The sequence below is a fragment of the Pyrus communis genome, chromosome 17, assembly GCF_041283825.1.
Source record: "Pyrus communis isolate YQ-2024b chromosome 17, ASM4128382v1, whole genome shotgun sequence".
NCBI classification, from domain to species: Eukaryota; Viridiplantae; Streptophyta; class Magnoliopsida; order Rosales; family Rosaceae; genus Pyrus; species Pyrus communis.
In genome coordinates, this window is record NC_142581.1 from 22,339,022 (window position 1) to 22,354,921 (window position 15,900).

The 15,900-nt window shown below is 36.3% G+C and overlaps 1 protein-coding gene across 1 annotated transcript; it reads left to right on the top strand.

Moving 5' to 3' along the window:
* Positions 1-3,142: 3,142 nt before the first annotated feature.
* On the top strand, positions 3,143-4,535 carry LOC148689628 (cucumber peeling cupredoxin-like). The gene is made up of 2 exons (XM_088688639.1): positions 3,143-3,442; positions 3,819-4,535. Exons 1-2 carry the CDS (start codon positions 3,265-3,267, stop codon positions 4,277-4,279), a joined length of 639 nt encoding a protein of 212 aa, XP_088544765.1. The 5' UTR covers positions 3,143-3,264; the 3' UTR covers positions 4,280-4,535.
* The last annotated feature ends 11,365 nt before the right edge of the window (positions 4,536-15,900 follow it).

Here is a 15,900-nt window from a genome sequence, read left to right on the forward strand (position 1 = left end):
CTGACCATGCATATACTCTTCAGAATTTACACACCTTGCCCAACCGCATTTTTACCAACGGAAAGAGCCAGACTTCTTGCATATTCACACAGCAGGGCCGCAAAGGCATAAACCAAGATGCCATGCTTGTGTGGGAAGTAAGTTTCTCCTCTGCAGTGGGAATGCTAATTGAACATGTTGGTAAGATAATTTATGATTTCTGAACTCTTGATTTTATATTCTTTTGAAGGATTTCATGTCCGATGATGCGATATTCTGTGGTGTTTTTGACGGCCATGGTCCACACGGCCATCTTGTTGCTCGCAAAGTAAGGGATGCGTTGCCAATGAAGCTGCTATCCTTCTTGTTACATGTTTCCTCCTTAAATTCATTTTTTCAGCATTTTGATTTAATATAAGAACACAATATTTGTATTAAGTTCATAGTTTTTATATGCATCAAATGAATGTCTATCTCATATACTATGACTACTTTCTGGTAGATAATTTCCTTAATTTTTGGTATTAACAGCATGGAAAGGATCCTAGAAATACTCATATGCTAAGAGAACTAGTAGAAACAAGGTTAGTAACACAATATTTTTCAAAGCACATTGACTAGTTAAAGTATTGTTGGAACTACCTGGTGTATAGAGAAAAAGAAAATCAACAAGATAGTTATCTCCCTTGATTTTACAATTTCAATTTCGTAAATGAATCACATGAAGGATCTACAAATTATTAATTCAGTTTACATCATGTTTAAGAGCAAGGGAAGGATTGCAATCGAAAAAACATAAAGAATTAACATCAATTCAAACCTGATCTGGTAGACGCTTTTGAAGAGAGAGAGATGGAAGACGGAGGTAGCTGCTGCAACTGGGTTTGCAGTTTCTACCTCCCAAACTAATCAGATGAAATAAAAAAAGTCGTTGACTTTGCGCGACGCAGGTGGGCATGCGTCGCGCAAAACATCTTTGCGCGACGCATGCCCACCTGCGTCGCGCAAAACGTCTTTGCGCGACGAAACCCGCGTCGTGCAAAGTGACTTTGCGCGACACTGGTGCACATGCGTCGCGCAAAGATGTTTTGCGCGACGCATGCCCACCTGCGTCGCGCAAAGTCAACGAAAGAAGCGGTAAATCCTTTTTCGTTTGGCGCCAAAAGTTTGGCGACGAATGACGGCGTCGCGCAAAACTGCTTTGCGCGACGTATGTTCACCTATGTCGCGCAAAGGTGTTTTGCGCAACGCTTTCTTCGTCGCGCAAAGTGCCGTCGCTCAAAGTCCGTTTGCGCGACGTTTTGTGTTATACGTCGCGCAAATGGACTTTGCGCGACAAAATTTTCTCCGTCGCGCAAGATTCCGTCGCGCAAAATTTTCTCCGTCGCGCAAGATTCCGGCGCGCCACCATCTTAAAATATATATTACAAAACATTATTATCAAACACGAATTTCATTTATTGACATTTATATATCGATAAAGAAAGACGTCTAATGTCTTCCTTGTCAAAATATAATTCCCAGATTAAACTCGTAGACGAATTCTTGATGTCTTTTTACTGCTACATTTTCAGTTGGCTGGACGTGAGCTGGGCCATGTCACCTACTACTTTAACGGGCCTTGTTTGGGTTTGAATTTTTTTCGTGTAAGCTGAATGGAAAGACACGATATGAGGTGTTAAAATAATGAGTTAACACGAACAAACATCACGACCCATTTGTCAGGTCCATGTAAAGGAAAATGTGATTTGACCAAATTTATTGTTGTTAAAAATTAAAATCACCAGGCTTTTGAAGATTACAATATTGAAATAGGAATGTAAGTTTTCCTAGTTATGGAATCCCTTTCTATTGAGTGATCTCTCAAAAAACTTATTTGATGAGCATAGGTACATTTTGAAGAAATTTAATTAGTTTTATGATGGAACTTTAACTTTTTCATAATATCAGAGTATGTTGTCCTGTGTGAGAAAGCTCAACAGCCTAGCATGCTTCAAGTCATTCGATTTGTGTTGCCCACGTGTTAGACTTGAAAATTTTCCACCTATGAGGTGTTAACCCCACATCGGAAAAAAAAAAAAAAAAAAAAAAAAAAAAAAAAGACCTTGCATGTGCTTATAAGTAAGTTAGGCTATTCCCATACACCTATTCATTTTACCTCAACTTCTTCACATTCTACATTGTATTTCAATGATTCAAACAAATTATTTTTCAAACTGTTGTTGAAAGTTTGTTAGTTTGTTCAGTGAGCGTGGAGGGCCAAAATTGTTAGTTTAAAACTCGGTAGAAGTTGGTTAAAAGGGAAGCATTGTATCAGAAAGCTTGTTCATTTGTTGTAGATTGATCTTTCGTAATAATATTTTTTTTACATAAGAGTGAAAATTGAAGCCAAGTATTGAGAGTTACCAACCCTTGACAGATTATGCAATTCCAGAAATCATGGGTGTGGATGCACGACACCTTATGTTTTTCCTGACAGATTATGTGTAAATCTCTTCTTAGTCTTGTAGTTGGTTTCCCCTAATTAAGGATCCAATTAAGGAGTATGGCTAATATCTAGTGTTTGGTGTAATCTCCTTTAATTAAAGAGTATAGCTGGTCTCAGGAGTTTAGTCTAAGGACCGTTGGATGTAACTGGTCCTTCTTTTCTTTTATATATGTGTATCCTTGTACATTCATATTATCTAGAAATACAAGAAAACTTAAGCCAAAACTGCAACACCAAGGAAATTTCCAAAATCCTGGAATTTGGAAGTTTAGGCGTGTCCCCCAAGTTTATCACGTTAGACTATACGACATGTACATCACAAGAATTCTTCAACCCGATAATAATTTGGTTTTATTACTTTAAGAACCCTTAATGTTGACCTACTAATGAGAGAAAGTCAAGCATCTTTAAACAGAAAAAAGAAAAAGAGAACAAGGCTTTTCATGAAATGTAGTATGATATGAAAAAGGTTGGAACTTTCCACTTTGGGTCTCGGTACAACATGATAGACTAGAATAGTCTAAACATGCACCAGAAAACAAAGTCAAGATGACCGACGTCCCATGCATCTTCTCATTGTTGTTCAAGGCAGCCGCGTCGAAAAGACTCTACCAAGTCTGTCTTGCGTTTTCATTACACTCTTCAGCTTTCCCTACTTCTCTATTTATAGGCTTCAATTCATGTATCCTCCATACACTCTTACCAGCGATTACCTAAAACAAAACAATTTGCTTTAGTAATCACAGCCTACTACACAATTTTCCTAGAGAGATATAGAGAGAAACAGAGCTAGATAGATGGAGAGCAAGATGGTGATTGTTTTCTGTGTAGTTGTGGCTGTGTTCCTGCAAAATGTTGCAGCACAGACGGGACATGTGGTGGGAGGAAGCATAGGTTGGACCATCCCTCAATCTGGTGCACAAGAGTATGTCACTTGGGCTGCAAGTAACAAGTTCGTTGTTAGTGATACTCTCAGTAAGATTCACTTCTCTTCCGATTTCCATCGTCTTCTTATAAAGTTAGTAACTTCGTGAACTCAATAGTGTAACACTCTCTTCTTCAAATGAACCAGCTAGACAAACCCAGTTAGGACTCCACATTTACTGATCACATTAATAATATATATATATATATAGAGAGAGAGAGAGAGAGAGAGAGAGAGAGAGAGAGAGAGAGAGAGAGAGTATATTTGAAGTGAATCCACGAGTATTTCCGTAAAATAAGAGCACATGATCGACAATAATTATCAAATGAAGTTTCAATTAATTTCCGCTAGCCTTGAAATTATTCCAAGGTAAACTATCCATCACTCATGTTTCTCACATTTGATGTTTCTTAATTATTTCTCCAGCTTTCAACTTCGCCACCAACGCACACGATGTACAAGAAGTACCCAAAGCATCATTCGACTCATGCAGTTCGGAAAACCCAATTGGCACGGCTATCACAACTGGCCCAGCAAACATCACTCTCACCTCTTCAGGCGACCACTACTACATCTGCACTTATGGCCGTCATTGCCAGTCGGGCCAGAAACTAGCCATCACCGTCTCAGCTGCCTCCCCAGGTGCCGCACCTCCTGTACCACCACCACCCTCTACCACTAACACCCCTCCAACTACCCCTTCCCCTACATCAAATGACCCTGCCGCTTGCGCACCAGTCCCAGCTTCATCACCATCCATGAATGGGGGAGTACCCACCGTGAACAACACCCTGGGGTCGGCGCCTCCGCTGGGCTCTTCTTCACCTGCTGTTTTGGCTAGTTTCTCTTTGTCGGCTGCGGCTCTTATCGTGGGTTTGCTCTTTTAGTTACCATGAAGACATCCACAGTCCTAATTAATTACTATATCCGTGATCCAACCTTTTTGATATTGTCTATCTTGATGGTACAAAAGTAAATGGAATTTAATCTTAGTCTCTCTCTTTTGCTCAAAGTAATTTTGTATCTGTTTCGTATAACGAACCCGTACAGGGTGATGTTTTTTTAGTATACTATCAATAGAGGAATTCGTTTGTTCAAAATTCTGTTTTGCAATGAAGAAAGAAGGAATGTTTTTCTGCCAAATGGTCCTATAGTCAATGCTAATCTTATGGCACATGTAACTCTTGGAACTTTTTTGTGAACGTCTGTCCTCTCAATTTCGTATCCATAACATACATGCACAAAAAGAGCACATGATCGACACTGAAGGCGTCACGCTGGAGGCGGAGGTGGAAGAGTTGGGTGGGGGTTTCGTTAAGCGCCCTGGCGTCGATGTGGTGTAACTGTATGGAGAGAGAGTTTGGGGTTGTGGCGATGGCGGAAGAGGAGGATTGTGGGGTTGTTTGGTTACAGATTTAAATTTGGTGAGGGTGATGAATTTGTAGGGGATACAAATATTAAATAGAAATATTAGTTAATTTTTTAATCCAGTTGGACTAAGGAGTGGAGCTCATCTTAAGCCATGTCAGCATTTAACAAAAAAATTAACAGAAAAACTAACGGAGATCTGACATTGACACAAATTCGAAAGATGAGGTATCACATTGTCAATTTTAAAAGATGAGGCATGAAAGTGTCGTGACACCAATAGTTGAGATAGTTTTTTGTACTTTACCCTTTTTATTATTACTGATAAATTGTTGAAATTCTTGTGAAAAATCTTTTCAAGTGTCTTCTAGTGAAAGAAGTTGTCCTTCACAAGTGATCATTTACCACAGTGGTGGAAAGGTGTTGAGTCCTTGCATAACGGTGTAGGTTTAAACCTTGTCGGTGACTAATCTAACGTCTAATATAACAAGGCCAATTATTTGACCAAAAAAAAAAAAAAAAAAAAAAAAAACACCAGAAATTGTCATTCACGTAGCACTCAAAAGTAACATTTGATTTTATTTTAATATGGTATAAGTAGTAGTTTAATTAAATTAATCAATAAATTCAGAGAATAAACTTAAAATCAATAAATTATTGACGAGTTATGTTTAACTTATTCAGTTGGAGATGGTATATGAATATGGCATGACACTATTCATTAAAAAATACTTTTTTACATGGCTATAATTCTAGACGGGGCTATATTTAGTCATTTTGATTGAAGATGGGTTAAGAGGGGACTACATTTAGTCAGCCTGATAAAAGCATAATTCTTCACCTTATTACTTGAATTCAAACCATCTGTAATTTCCAAGCTATTACTCAAATGAAAGCATAATTCATCACCTTATTATTTGAATTAAACAAAATAATTCTTATATTCAAATCTGAAAAGTGTGATCCTTTTCCCATAAATGTTGACCTACCAGTCATAAAAAGTCAATCACGCTGGGATAGACTCGTTCGTTTCACGTCAAGGAGGCCGGGCCGACGCGTCAAAGACTCCATGCCAACATGTCTTTAATTTGTTGCCCTTTCTTTACTCTTGAGCTTTGGCCTTCTCTATTTGTAGGCTTCAGTTCTTGATATATCCTACAACAATAACACAATCCGGTAGAAAGACAGAGAGATGGAGAGCAAGGTGGTGATTGTTTTTGGTGTGATTGTGGCAGTGTTTTTGCAGAGTGTGGCAGGGCAGAAAGTACATGTGGTCGGAGGTAGCATAGGAAGTGAATCCACTGTGAACATCACCCCGGGGTCTCAGCCTCCCCTGGATTCTTCTTCACCTGCTGTTTTGGCTAGTTTCACTTTGTCGGTCGCGGCTCTTGTCGTGGGTTTGTTCTTTTAGTTACCGTGAAGACATCGACAGACTTAATTAATTACTATATTGATGATCCAATCATTTTTTAGTCTTTCTTGATGGTCCCAGGTAAATTGTGGGGTTGTGCTATCCTCATACTCTATTTTACTTCTTACACACCCCTTGATAATTTATTTCTCTTGATCTTCTTCAATTCTTTCAAAAATTAAAAAGATGTGTGAGAAGTAAAATGGGGTGTGTGGTTATCACACCCCAAATCCACACACCCCAAATTGTATTTGATTAGTCTCTTTTCGGTTGTGTATAAGAATCCCCGTGATGATTCTTTTAGTGTACCATCAATAAAGAAATTCTTCTGTTCAAAATTCTGTTATGCAATAAAGAAAGAAGCAATGTTTCTTTGCCAAATGGTCCCATGCTAATCTTATGACACGTGTAATATGGCTTGGAATTCTGTGGAGATTTCTAAAATGGACCATGAATAATTTTTTTCATTTTAGTTAGAATACAATGATGCCTAAAACTCAAAAGGTTACAAAGGAGTGACAAACCCTACTAAAATGTAACACCTTAAATACATAAGTTACAAGTTGGCCTTAGATGGATGTTTTGGATCGTTAAGTATGGATTCTTTGAAAAAGAACAAAGAGTCACAAAATTGTTAAGCTTAATTGACCATGCTATTAGTGGCACATGTTCACTACATCAACATAAGACTACTCATGTGGAATGACATTCAACTTTGCCCAAACTAAATAGGTTCTCCACCTCTTATGCTTAGCTTAGGTAGCTATGATATATTGCTAGGTGTCACTCATGGTTTGTGGAAGTCTTAAAAATAAGCAATCATTAATCTTCACTAAAAGGAGAATTGAAAATAAGTTAAAATTTACAATCGATTAATAAGAATTCTAATCGCCTACTGCCTCGCTAATTAGAACCCAATGGAACGTACACCACTTAAGGTAAAGATTGAAGAATAATATGAAGTTGAGTAAGGAAAATTAAATGGTTTAATTGTTTATGCCGATTAAGTGTAAAACGATTATATAAACTCATCAGTTTTTGCACCGTTACATTTATCCTATGACTCGTATAAAAGAGGTCCTCACATGTCCTAAAAAAGAAGACCTTAAGAGAGCATGCTCTCCTAAGATTCTTATTTTGAGGACCTGTAAGATCCTCTTTTATATGAGCCATTAGATTGATCTAAGATGAATTAACGTTTGTTATACCATTACAATATATCAAATAGATTAAATAAAGAACAAAAAAAAAAGTTCACGGGTGAAAATTCCTTCCAGTTGGCAGAGAGGTCTTTCCCCAGATTTCTCACATGTTTCAGATTTCCAACTGCCATTGCCGACGGGTCCAAACAAGCGGCCTTGCAGATATTATCAAAGGCCCTAAGTTTATTGGAGACAATCCCGTATTTTGCCATCCACCTTGCAGTGAATTCACATCAAACAGTGGCCGCCACCACGTTTGTGCTTCTTTGATCTAATTCAAATAGCCAAAAGGATTGTGCTGAGTTGATGTGCATCATCCTCTCCTCCTTATGATTACAAAGCCATTAGGGCACGATTTGATTACAAATCTTGAAAGAGAATTCAAATTTTAGGAGGATTGCAGAGGGGAGAGAGGGCTTGGGAAGAAGATGAGACGAATTGCAATCCTGGTGGAAGAGATTATTTTTAAAATTTTTGTTAAGTTAATTCATTTGCTGCATATAGTTTGTTAAAGTAAACAATGATAAGTTAAGCTTATAGGTTAATCTACTCTTAGATCAATTTAATAGCTCAGATAAAAGAGAATTTCACAAGTCTTCAAAATAAGAACCTTAGGAGAGCATTCTTGTATAAAACTAATATAATGAGATGTCATACAATCTTAGTATTAAACCCTAATATCACATTCCTATTTCAATTGTAGGACTATTTATAGTTGATTTACATTCAATGAAAATCAAACATATAACCTTAATTAATACATTTCTTACCTCCAAATTAGCTATAAAAAATTTCATTTCTCCTTCTAACATACCGTAAAATAGTAACTTATCCATTTTGATCTAATCTTTTGTATCAAACACGACGTATAATTTTTTTTTTTCTAGTAACACTTCGACCAGTTAAAGTACATTTTCTCGAGTTCGAGTATAATTTGCATTCCAATGAACCCATGTGTTGTATGGAATGTGCAGTTCCACTATCCCATTATGCACTGTGAATGTTCTGGTCACACACTATACTACTTCTCTCATTTTGTCCGCTTTTAAGTTCTCTTTATATGCCGGCCCAATATAGTTTTGACACGTATAAGATTCCAACCAGCATCCATTCAACCTTTAAAAAAGTTAACACTTTCATCGGGCCGGGTTCTGAAATTAGAGATACGCTATCCACATATTTTATTTTATTTTTTACATATTTTTAATAATTTTTATTTGTTGATTTTCTTTAATTTATTTGATCCAAATGTCGAAAATTAAAAAAATATGCGAAATGTAAAATGAGATGTGTGGATATCATATTCCCTGAAATTAAAGTGAATTATCCTTTGTCTTTCAACGGTTGTGATATCAACGGATTGGTTACTGTTGAAAGTGAATTTCATAAGTTGGGGAGGCAACTCTTTATTTGGCAGATTTGACAAGACGTTGGTATAAAATGCAGCATGCAAACAGAAAGAACGTAAACTTAGAGACTTCAGGGATCCAGCCCTAAGAGCCCTTCAATACTTAAGTTAATAACCAATATTTTATCTGTAGATTGTTTTGAAGTTGTACATGTGATTCTACCTTTTTTTTTTTTTTTTAATATAAGCGATAATATTATGTTAATTACACTAAAAGAAGGGAAGAGTTTGAACTTAGTTGAAGTTAACTGGTGAGTAAAACTATATCCACTGGGAAACTTCACACTTGTCGATCTCTTCATATAACCACTAGGAAATTATCAAGCTATGTGTGCTTATTCGAGAATCGAGAGTTTGAGGGTAATTTTTTTATTGGTGGTTATAAGCTCATTTGGAAGTGTTTTTAAAATGATTGAAAGCGTATCTGATGAAAATGTTTTTGAAATTAATCTTTAGTAAAAATCCAAGTACATATCGAGTGCTTCTTCCAAAGAAGCACTTAATGTGTTTTTGGAACCCATAATTAATTTCACAAAAAATGCTTTCAATCATTTTAAAAGCACTTTTAAACAAGCCTTACATCAGTTCTTCACAGCTGAATCGAGATCTTGAGTTGTTCTCGCACTCCAATTGATTTTGGCTATCTATGCACGTAGTAACACTACTTTGAACAAAAAAAAAAAAAAAACAATGGAAGGAACCCTTGAAAATTGAGTTGGGACTCAAATTTTTTTTATAGGCATGCTACAATATTGCTATATTTTCAGAATTAATATATATTACACCAAGTTGTACATAATTGTTTAATGAAGCGACATATAACGTGAATCACACTTGATCATAAAAAATACAGTGCATTATCATTGAAGTTTTCTTAGTCACACCCCACTACACATCTAAGTTTACCTCATAAGTGTTTAAATCCAATTCGATCCTTACTCAAAAAATTGAAAATCCAAGATTTTGTGAAAAGAAAAAAACTCGTCGTACCACCACGCCAGAGTCGTCCACCAGCCTGAATTCTGGCCTCCTCGCTCTCACTAAAGCATTCAAAGTAGGGCATAAATGCCATTGAGGAGCTGTTTGATTTTCCTTTTCACTCAAGTAGTGGTATAAAGGTTGGTGTTAGATAAAATGCTAAACCCACCACAGTCCCACACGACATAAACAAGAAAACAGAAAATTTAAATAAAGGAGGCAGCAAGAGGGAATAAAATTGAAGAACCCCTGATTCTAATTTCAAATTAAAGAACTGGAGGGAGAGAGAGACGGGTGCGAACGAGAAGTCGACGGCGGGGCTTGTAGGGATTGCAGCTGATGGTTGGAAACAAGGGCGAAGGTGGTGGGTTTCTTATCCTGGCCGTCCTCTCTTTTGTGGTCAAATTATCTTGGTCTTCCTTGACTTTTGATTAATTCTAACTCATATACTACAGTTTTATAATTATAACGACTATGCATGATACATTTCCAAAATGTCCGCATTGTCAAATCTATAAGTTCACACATATACGACTGCCTACTCAGCCTAGTGAAAATATATGATACTGTATGGGATTCATGCATACTCTAGCGTGTATAATTTATAAATATATTCTTATATAGTAAACTGTAACTTAATTAGAAATATTATGAGCATCATAACTGAAACGTCAGCAGCATCGTGTAAATTTCAAGTTTGTGGTTCGAATTCAAGGATATATGGGGTATGACTTTTGGAAAATATCTGCATGAGTCAACTCATTTGGTGGCCCATATTTCGTAAGTAGGCATATAATAGTCGTATAATATTGATACAAGTCAGTTCTCTACCGATGAAAAAATAACCTCAATTAGGCAAAGAGGGAAAATTTGTTAGAAAAGTCATTGTGTCCTAAGTAGTGGCAGTTAAAAGTATACATATTCAAGAAATAGTACATAGGGTATATTGAAGTATTTGATCTAAATATCAAATTTACCTTTGGTATATCTTTTAATATTTTCAAACTATGCCATGAATTTGAACTGCAAGCAGTTAATTTTCAGGAACTTAAACGAAAAACTCATGGTACTATTTACTTTAACGAAAAATCATATTTTTACAATAAAAAGTCAATTATGGTACTATTCACTTTACCCTTTATTTTGTCTTTATTGTTAAAACTCAAAATTTTCAAACATTTTTCATTAATTTTCTTTTATTCTAATTGACTGGAGTAGTGTGCTCCTCCAGGTTTGATTATCTAGCTTTATGCAAAAGCTCTCTGCTCTCATAGTTCATTTTTGAAGTTAGTTCTCTAGGGTTATCACTTTAGGCCTAGGTACTAGGAGGCGAAACTCTGTGGGATAACTCACATATTGTAGCGAATCCGACATCCTTCGAGTTCCTAGATGTACAAGGAGGTTCTTCGCATCGTGGAGCATTTCGTGCGTTTAAGGTCGTTTCTAGGAATCACTCAAGAAGACTTAAACAAATTTCTAACATCTTAAAAAAAAAAAAAAAAAAAAAAAAAAAAAGCCTAAATAGTAATATTGCTTAATTGTTCACGAAGGGATATGACCAAAATAAATCATCAATTAATAGATTGCTTTGATTCTTAACCTGACCTATATGGGACTCCTTTTATGCTTGCAATTCATTCCTTAAATTTCCTAATACTAATTAGGTTCTACTACTTGAAAACTTTCGTCAGCCATGGAGACCTTAATATGTCATAGTCTTCATTATTTTTGTCCCGCAGCCATGGCCCATGATCTTAATATATATGTTTTTTTCGATAAATCTTAATATGTTGTAGTCTTCCTTCTCTGATTTTTCTTTTGGTCATTTTGTCAAAGTATAAATTGTTATTAAATAAGTTTTGTAAATCAGGCATCAGATGTACAACTCATCCCTAATTTTAAATTTTATAAATTTTAAAGTAATGATTTTACGAAAATGCCCTTACATGCGAAGATGTTTGACTTTTGTTGACCGTTCGAAATCACAATTAATGTCTCCGAATAGATCTCGAAGCCGCGAAAGTATAAGCAAAAGCCGTTTGCGAGTCCGGGTTTTAACGGTATAGTTACGGACATTTGAAGTCGTTTTACTAAGCTATGAATTTTAGATTGATTAAAACTCCCACCATGTTGGAATTGTAACCAATCAAGGTTGAGGACCGGCCCAATCATATTATTTTTTAGGATCAATAAGAGATTTTTTTTTGGGGGGGTGGGGGAAGGAGGGACCAATCAGGAAGGGTGAGAAAGAACCCTTTCCCGTTGACCCGTCCATGCTCTGCAACCCGGTTTCGAACTTATGTGAATTCCGGCCAATCTCATCCATTTTCAAGTGAAATTCAACCATCCATCACCTGCAATATCTTCTACAACCTCCCCTTTACCATCTCCACCCAAATTTAAAAGGTTTTAGGTCCAAAACCGTGTAGAACCTCATCGGGGCACTGAAGGTGCTCGACGGTGATTCCTTCCATCCGGCGAGTTTTACCATCCACAACTACCCTTAATCAACTTCCCTTGGACCCAGGAACAAGACCCAACTAGTGGTAGAGACATTGGAACACCAAGGAAGAAGAATCGAAGTTCACCCATTTTAGGGTTCCAGTGGGTTTGAGTGAAATTGGAGCCTTTCCCGGCCAAATTAGACTTAAAACTTTCTCTACTCTTTGAGATCTTCATTAATATAAAATTTGAGAATTTTTGGAGATAGCTGAATTTTCAGGCGAATCGGGACGGCCGACTGCCGTGTGCGGCGGCGCGTGAGCCGAGTCACCCCTTAACCTTCCTAAGCTAAGTTTGACGCACCAATTCCATAGGTGAAGTTTGATTGATGAAATCTTATCGTTTGAACATAGTTTTGATAAAGACCGCTACTTGAACATTATGTGAAATTGACGATCCGACCGTTGAATCGTCACCAAACCTTAATACATTATAGTACGTAATATTTGAGGATATTAGAAACTTACGGTTTGCGAATCTGATTTACGGATCTTCCCGAATTGGAATTGTAAGTTCGTAAAATAAAACGTTGACCGCCACTTGAATTTTGCAATTGGCGGAGATCCAACCGTTGGATCGTAATAAAACCTTAGTATGATGTTCTAAAAGCATAATGTGGATTTTATAAGTTACAGATCGGGAATCCGAGATGAGGATCTTCCAGATTGAGTTACGTAGGGTTGTGGACCCTACCGTTGATCTTTGACCCACGATTGATTTTTGGTCAATGGGTCTCAAATCATTCTAGAACGTCCTTGGGGATGTGTTTTTGTAAGTTACGTGTTCTATCGATCACAATTCTGAGACATGATTGAATATTTGTTCTAGGCAACGATCGTTCGTGACGCCTCGATATTCGTGCTAGGGAGTTGTTGTGCGGACCTCAGGTGAGTGGGTCTTTTCATTTTTATAGTATATATATGATTGATAGTTCCACTAATGTTTTTAAATTGATTTATGCATTTTATGCCATGTTAATATATATTTTAAAATACTAAGATATGGTTGAGTTTTAGATTGCATCATGGCATATCCATATGCATATTACCTGCATATAATTGTTGTGAATGCTTGGAAGTGTTAAGGTGAAAACGGGATGTGCAGGTAAGTTTAGATGAGTTTATGGTGTTATTTGAAATGACTGAGTTATGGCTTGACTCTATTTATGTTTTATGCAACTCTGACACTGTCATACAGGTTGCGATATGCAACTCCGACACTGTCGTGCAGGTTGCAATAATAGGCAACTCCAACATTGTCGCATAGGTTGCAATACTAGGCAACTCCGACACTGTCGTACATGTTGCAATAATAGACAATGTCGTACATGTTGCAATAATAGGCAACTCCAACATTGTCTTACAGGTTGCAATACTAGTCAACTTTGACACTATCGTACAGGTTGCCTATGAGTCGTACAGGTTGCATTAGACAACTCTGACTCATGTGTTATCATAAATTGATTTATGAGTCGTACAGGTTGCGTTAGGCGCGCAACTTCGACTCGTGTGTTATCATAGATTGATGAGTACCTGATTTTTTTTATATACTGCTGCCGATATGTAGTGATTTGGAATATTCCTGGATTTACTGTTGATTTACATTTGATTTCATACTTATACATAGTATGATTTCCTAGAAACTATACATGTATTACAGCCAGGGATTATAATGTTTAGAAGGTCTTTATTAAAGTGTTATTTTCAGGCCCACTCACTCTTGTTTTTTTATCCCTCCAAGTTCTAGTAGCAGAGTTTTCGTATCGATGAGGATTCGTAGCAAATCTTGGTATTGGAGATTAGCTTCGATGGTATGATTTTCAATCCACTCTACTGTACTTTACTTATGCTCTGACGTCACGTGTGAAATGGGTTCATTTCCGCTCACAGTGCACTTTTGTTTTTAGGCACTTTTAGGTTTAAATTTATTCACATTTTCCACATCACTATACTTTATGGCTTCCCTACCCTCCAGGTGGCGGCCAACACAACTCGATTCGGAGTCTTAGTTGACATTCCGAATCGGGGTGTGTCATCAAACCAATTTTTTTTTTTTTTTTGAACAAATGATATTATTTATACTAAGGGGAGGGATTGGTTTAAGTCTCACAATGTTCTAACATAATGTGGTTCAAATTCGTCTTTGGGGAGAATCGAATTTAAGACCTCTCACTCACAAGTGAAGAGAAATACAACTAGATCGTAATACTAAATGGCGGCATTAGACCAGTTTTTGGTGCAAATGAAATCACTTAGAACCAAATTGTGAAATTTATAGTATTTGGCATGCACAATACTTGGCTCCTTACATGTATCATTCTTCACTTACACAATGACTATTTGTCATTTTATTGTACAATCGTCAAAATACAAATTGTTTATTCTCTTTTATCATCTAAAAATCGTTTGTTAAAAAATCATGCAATTAAAGAGGTTGTTTAGCTACTCATATGTGTTAAACAAATTGACTGTTATGGTAACAAATAACTTCCTCATAATGAACTATCAATTTCTTTGATTCATATGGATGATTAAATGTTTTTTCAAATTGAATCAACTTTTTGACGATTATCTTTAAACAATGATTATGGAAGTGAATGGGTTCAAATATGACTTTCTATGGTAAAATGATGACACATCACTATATCTATAAAAGAAGGAATGCCGACTTACATATGAGAAATCATGCAATTACCACTCAAGATGCCATAATATTACGTTTAACCCTTCTTTTTTTTTTTCTTTTTTTTGAAATAGAACAATATTTAATTAATTGGAAAAAGGTCATTATAGAAATATATTCATAAGGAATTTAAGTCCAAAATAGTCATTTCAAACTAGATTTAAAAATATCATAGTACATCATTAGTAATTGCAATAAGTAGACTTTCATCATCGACTAACCGTGAATCATAAGATTACAAGGTTCAATATAAACGCTAAACTTGTGTAACACAGAGATGTGAGAACAAAATCTATCCAATTGTATTCAGATAGGGAGTACGATGGCTATAGTCTACCCGCATGACCTAATCACCGCCATGAATACAAGTAAAGTAGGCTCAATAAATCAAACAATTATACCCCTTTATACATAGATCTCAAAGAGATCGTACACACCAATACGAAAACTTGAAAGAAAAAAAAAGGGATTCTGAAGAGAAAAATAAAAATCAGCAAACTCCTCATGAGTTTTTAAAAATTATTTACATAATCATAATTAAAGGGACAAAATAGTATCACGAATCCACATCCTCCTAATATCTCGAAGAGAACCATAGTGTTGTACCGACTAAACTCTAAACCTCCGGAAACTCGAAAAATTTCATGCCTTGCAGCCGTAAACCTATGTTGAAGGTGCCAATTAAAATTAAAATGTTGTGTTGGTTGTGTGCGTAAGGCAAAAGACGTCGACTACCCAACTTGTTTCACGACAATAATTTGACGCCAAATACAAACTTACGGGAAGGGGAGAGAAGGAAAAGACAGAAACAAAATATTAACAAGGATTTATATGATGGTTATGTTGATTTTGCCATTTTGTATAATAAACATGTTGATCTTGCCATCACCATAGTCAACCCTGCAAATCATTTTGACACTTCACGTGCTCTTTCCCAAACCCACTTGAGCGTTTGAG

Bases quoted from the DNA above. Each gene is read 5' to 3' on its own strand.
- LOC148689628 (XM_088688639.1), top strand. From the start codon at position 3,265: ATGGAGAGCAAGATGGTGATTGTTTTCTGTGTAGTTGTGGCTGTGTTC. The intron at 3,443-3,818 runs GTAAGATTCACT...TTATTTCTCCAG, and splicing joins CGTTGTTAGTGATACTCTCA to CTTTCAACTTCGCCACCAAC.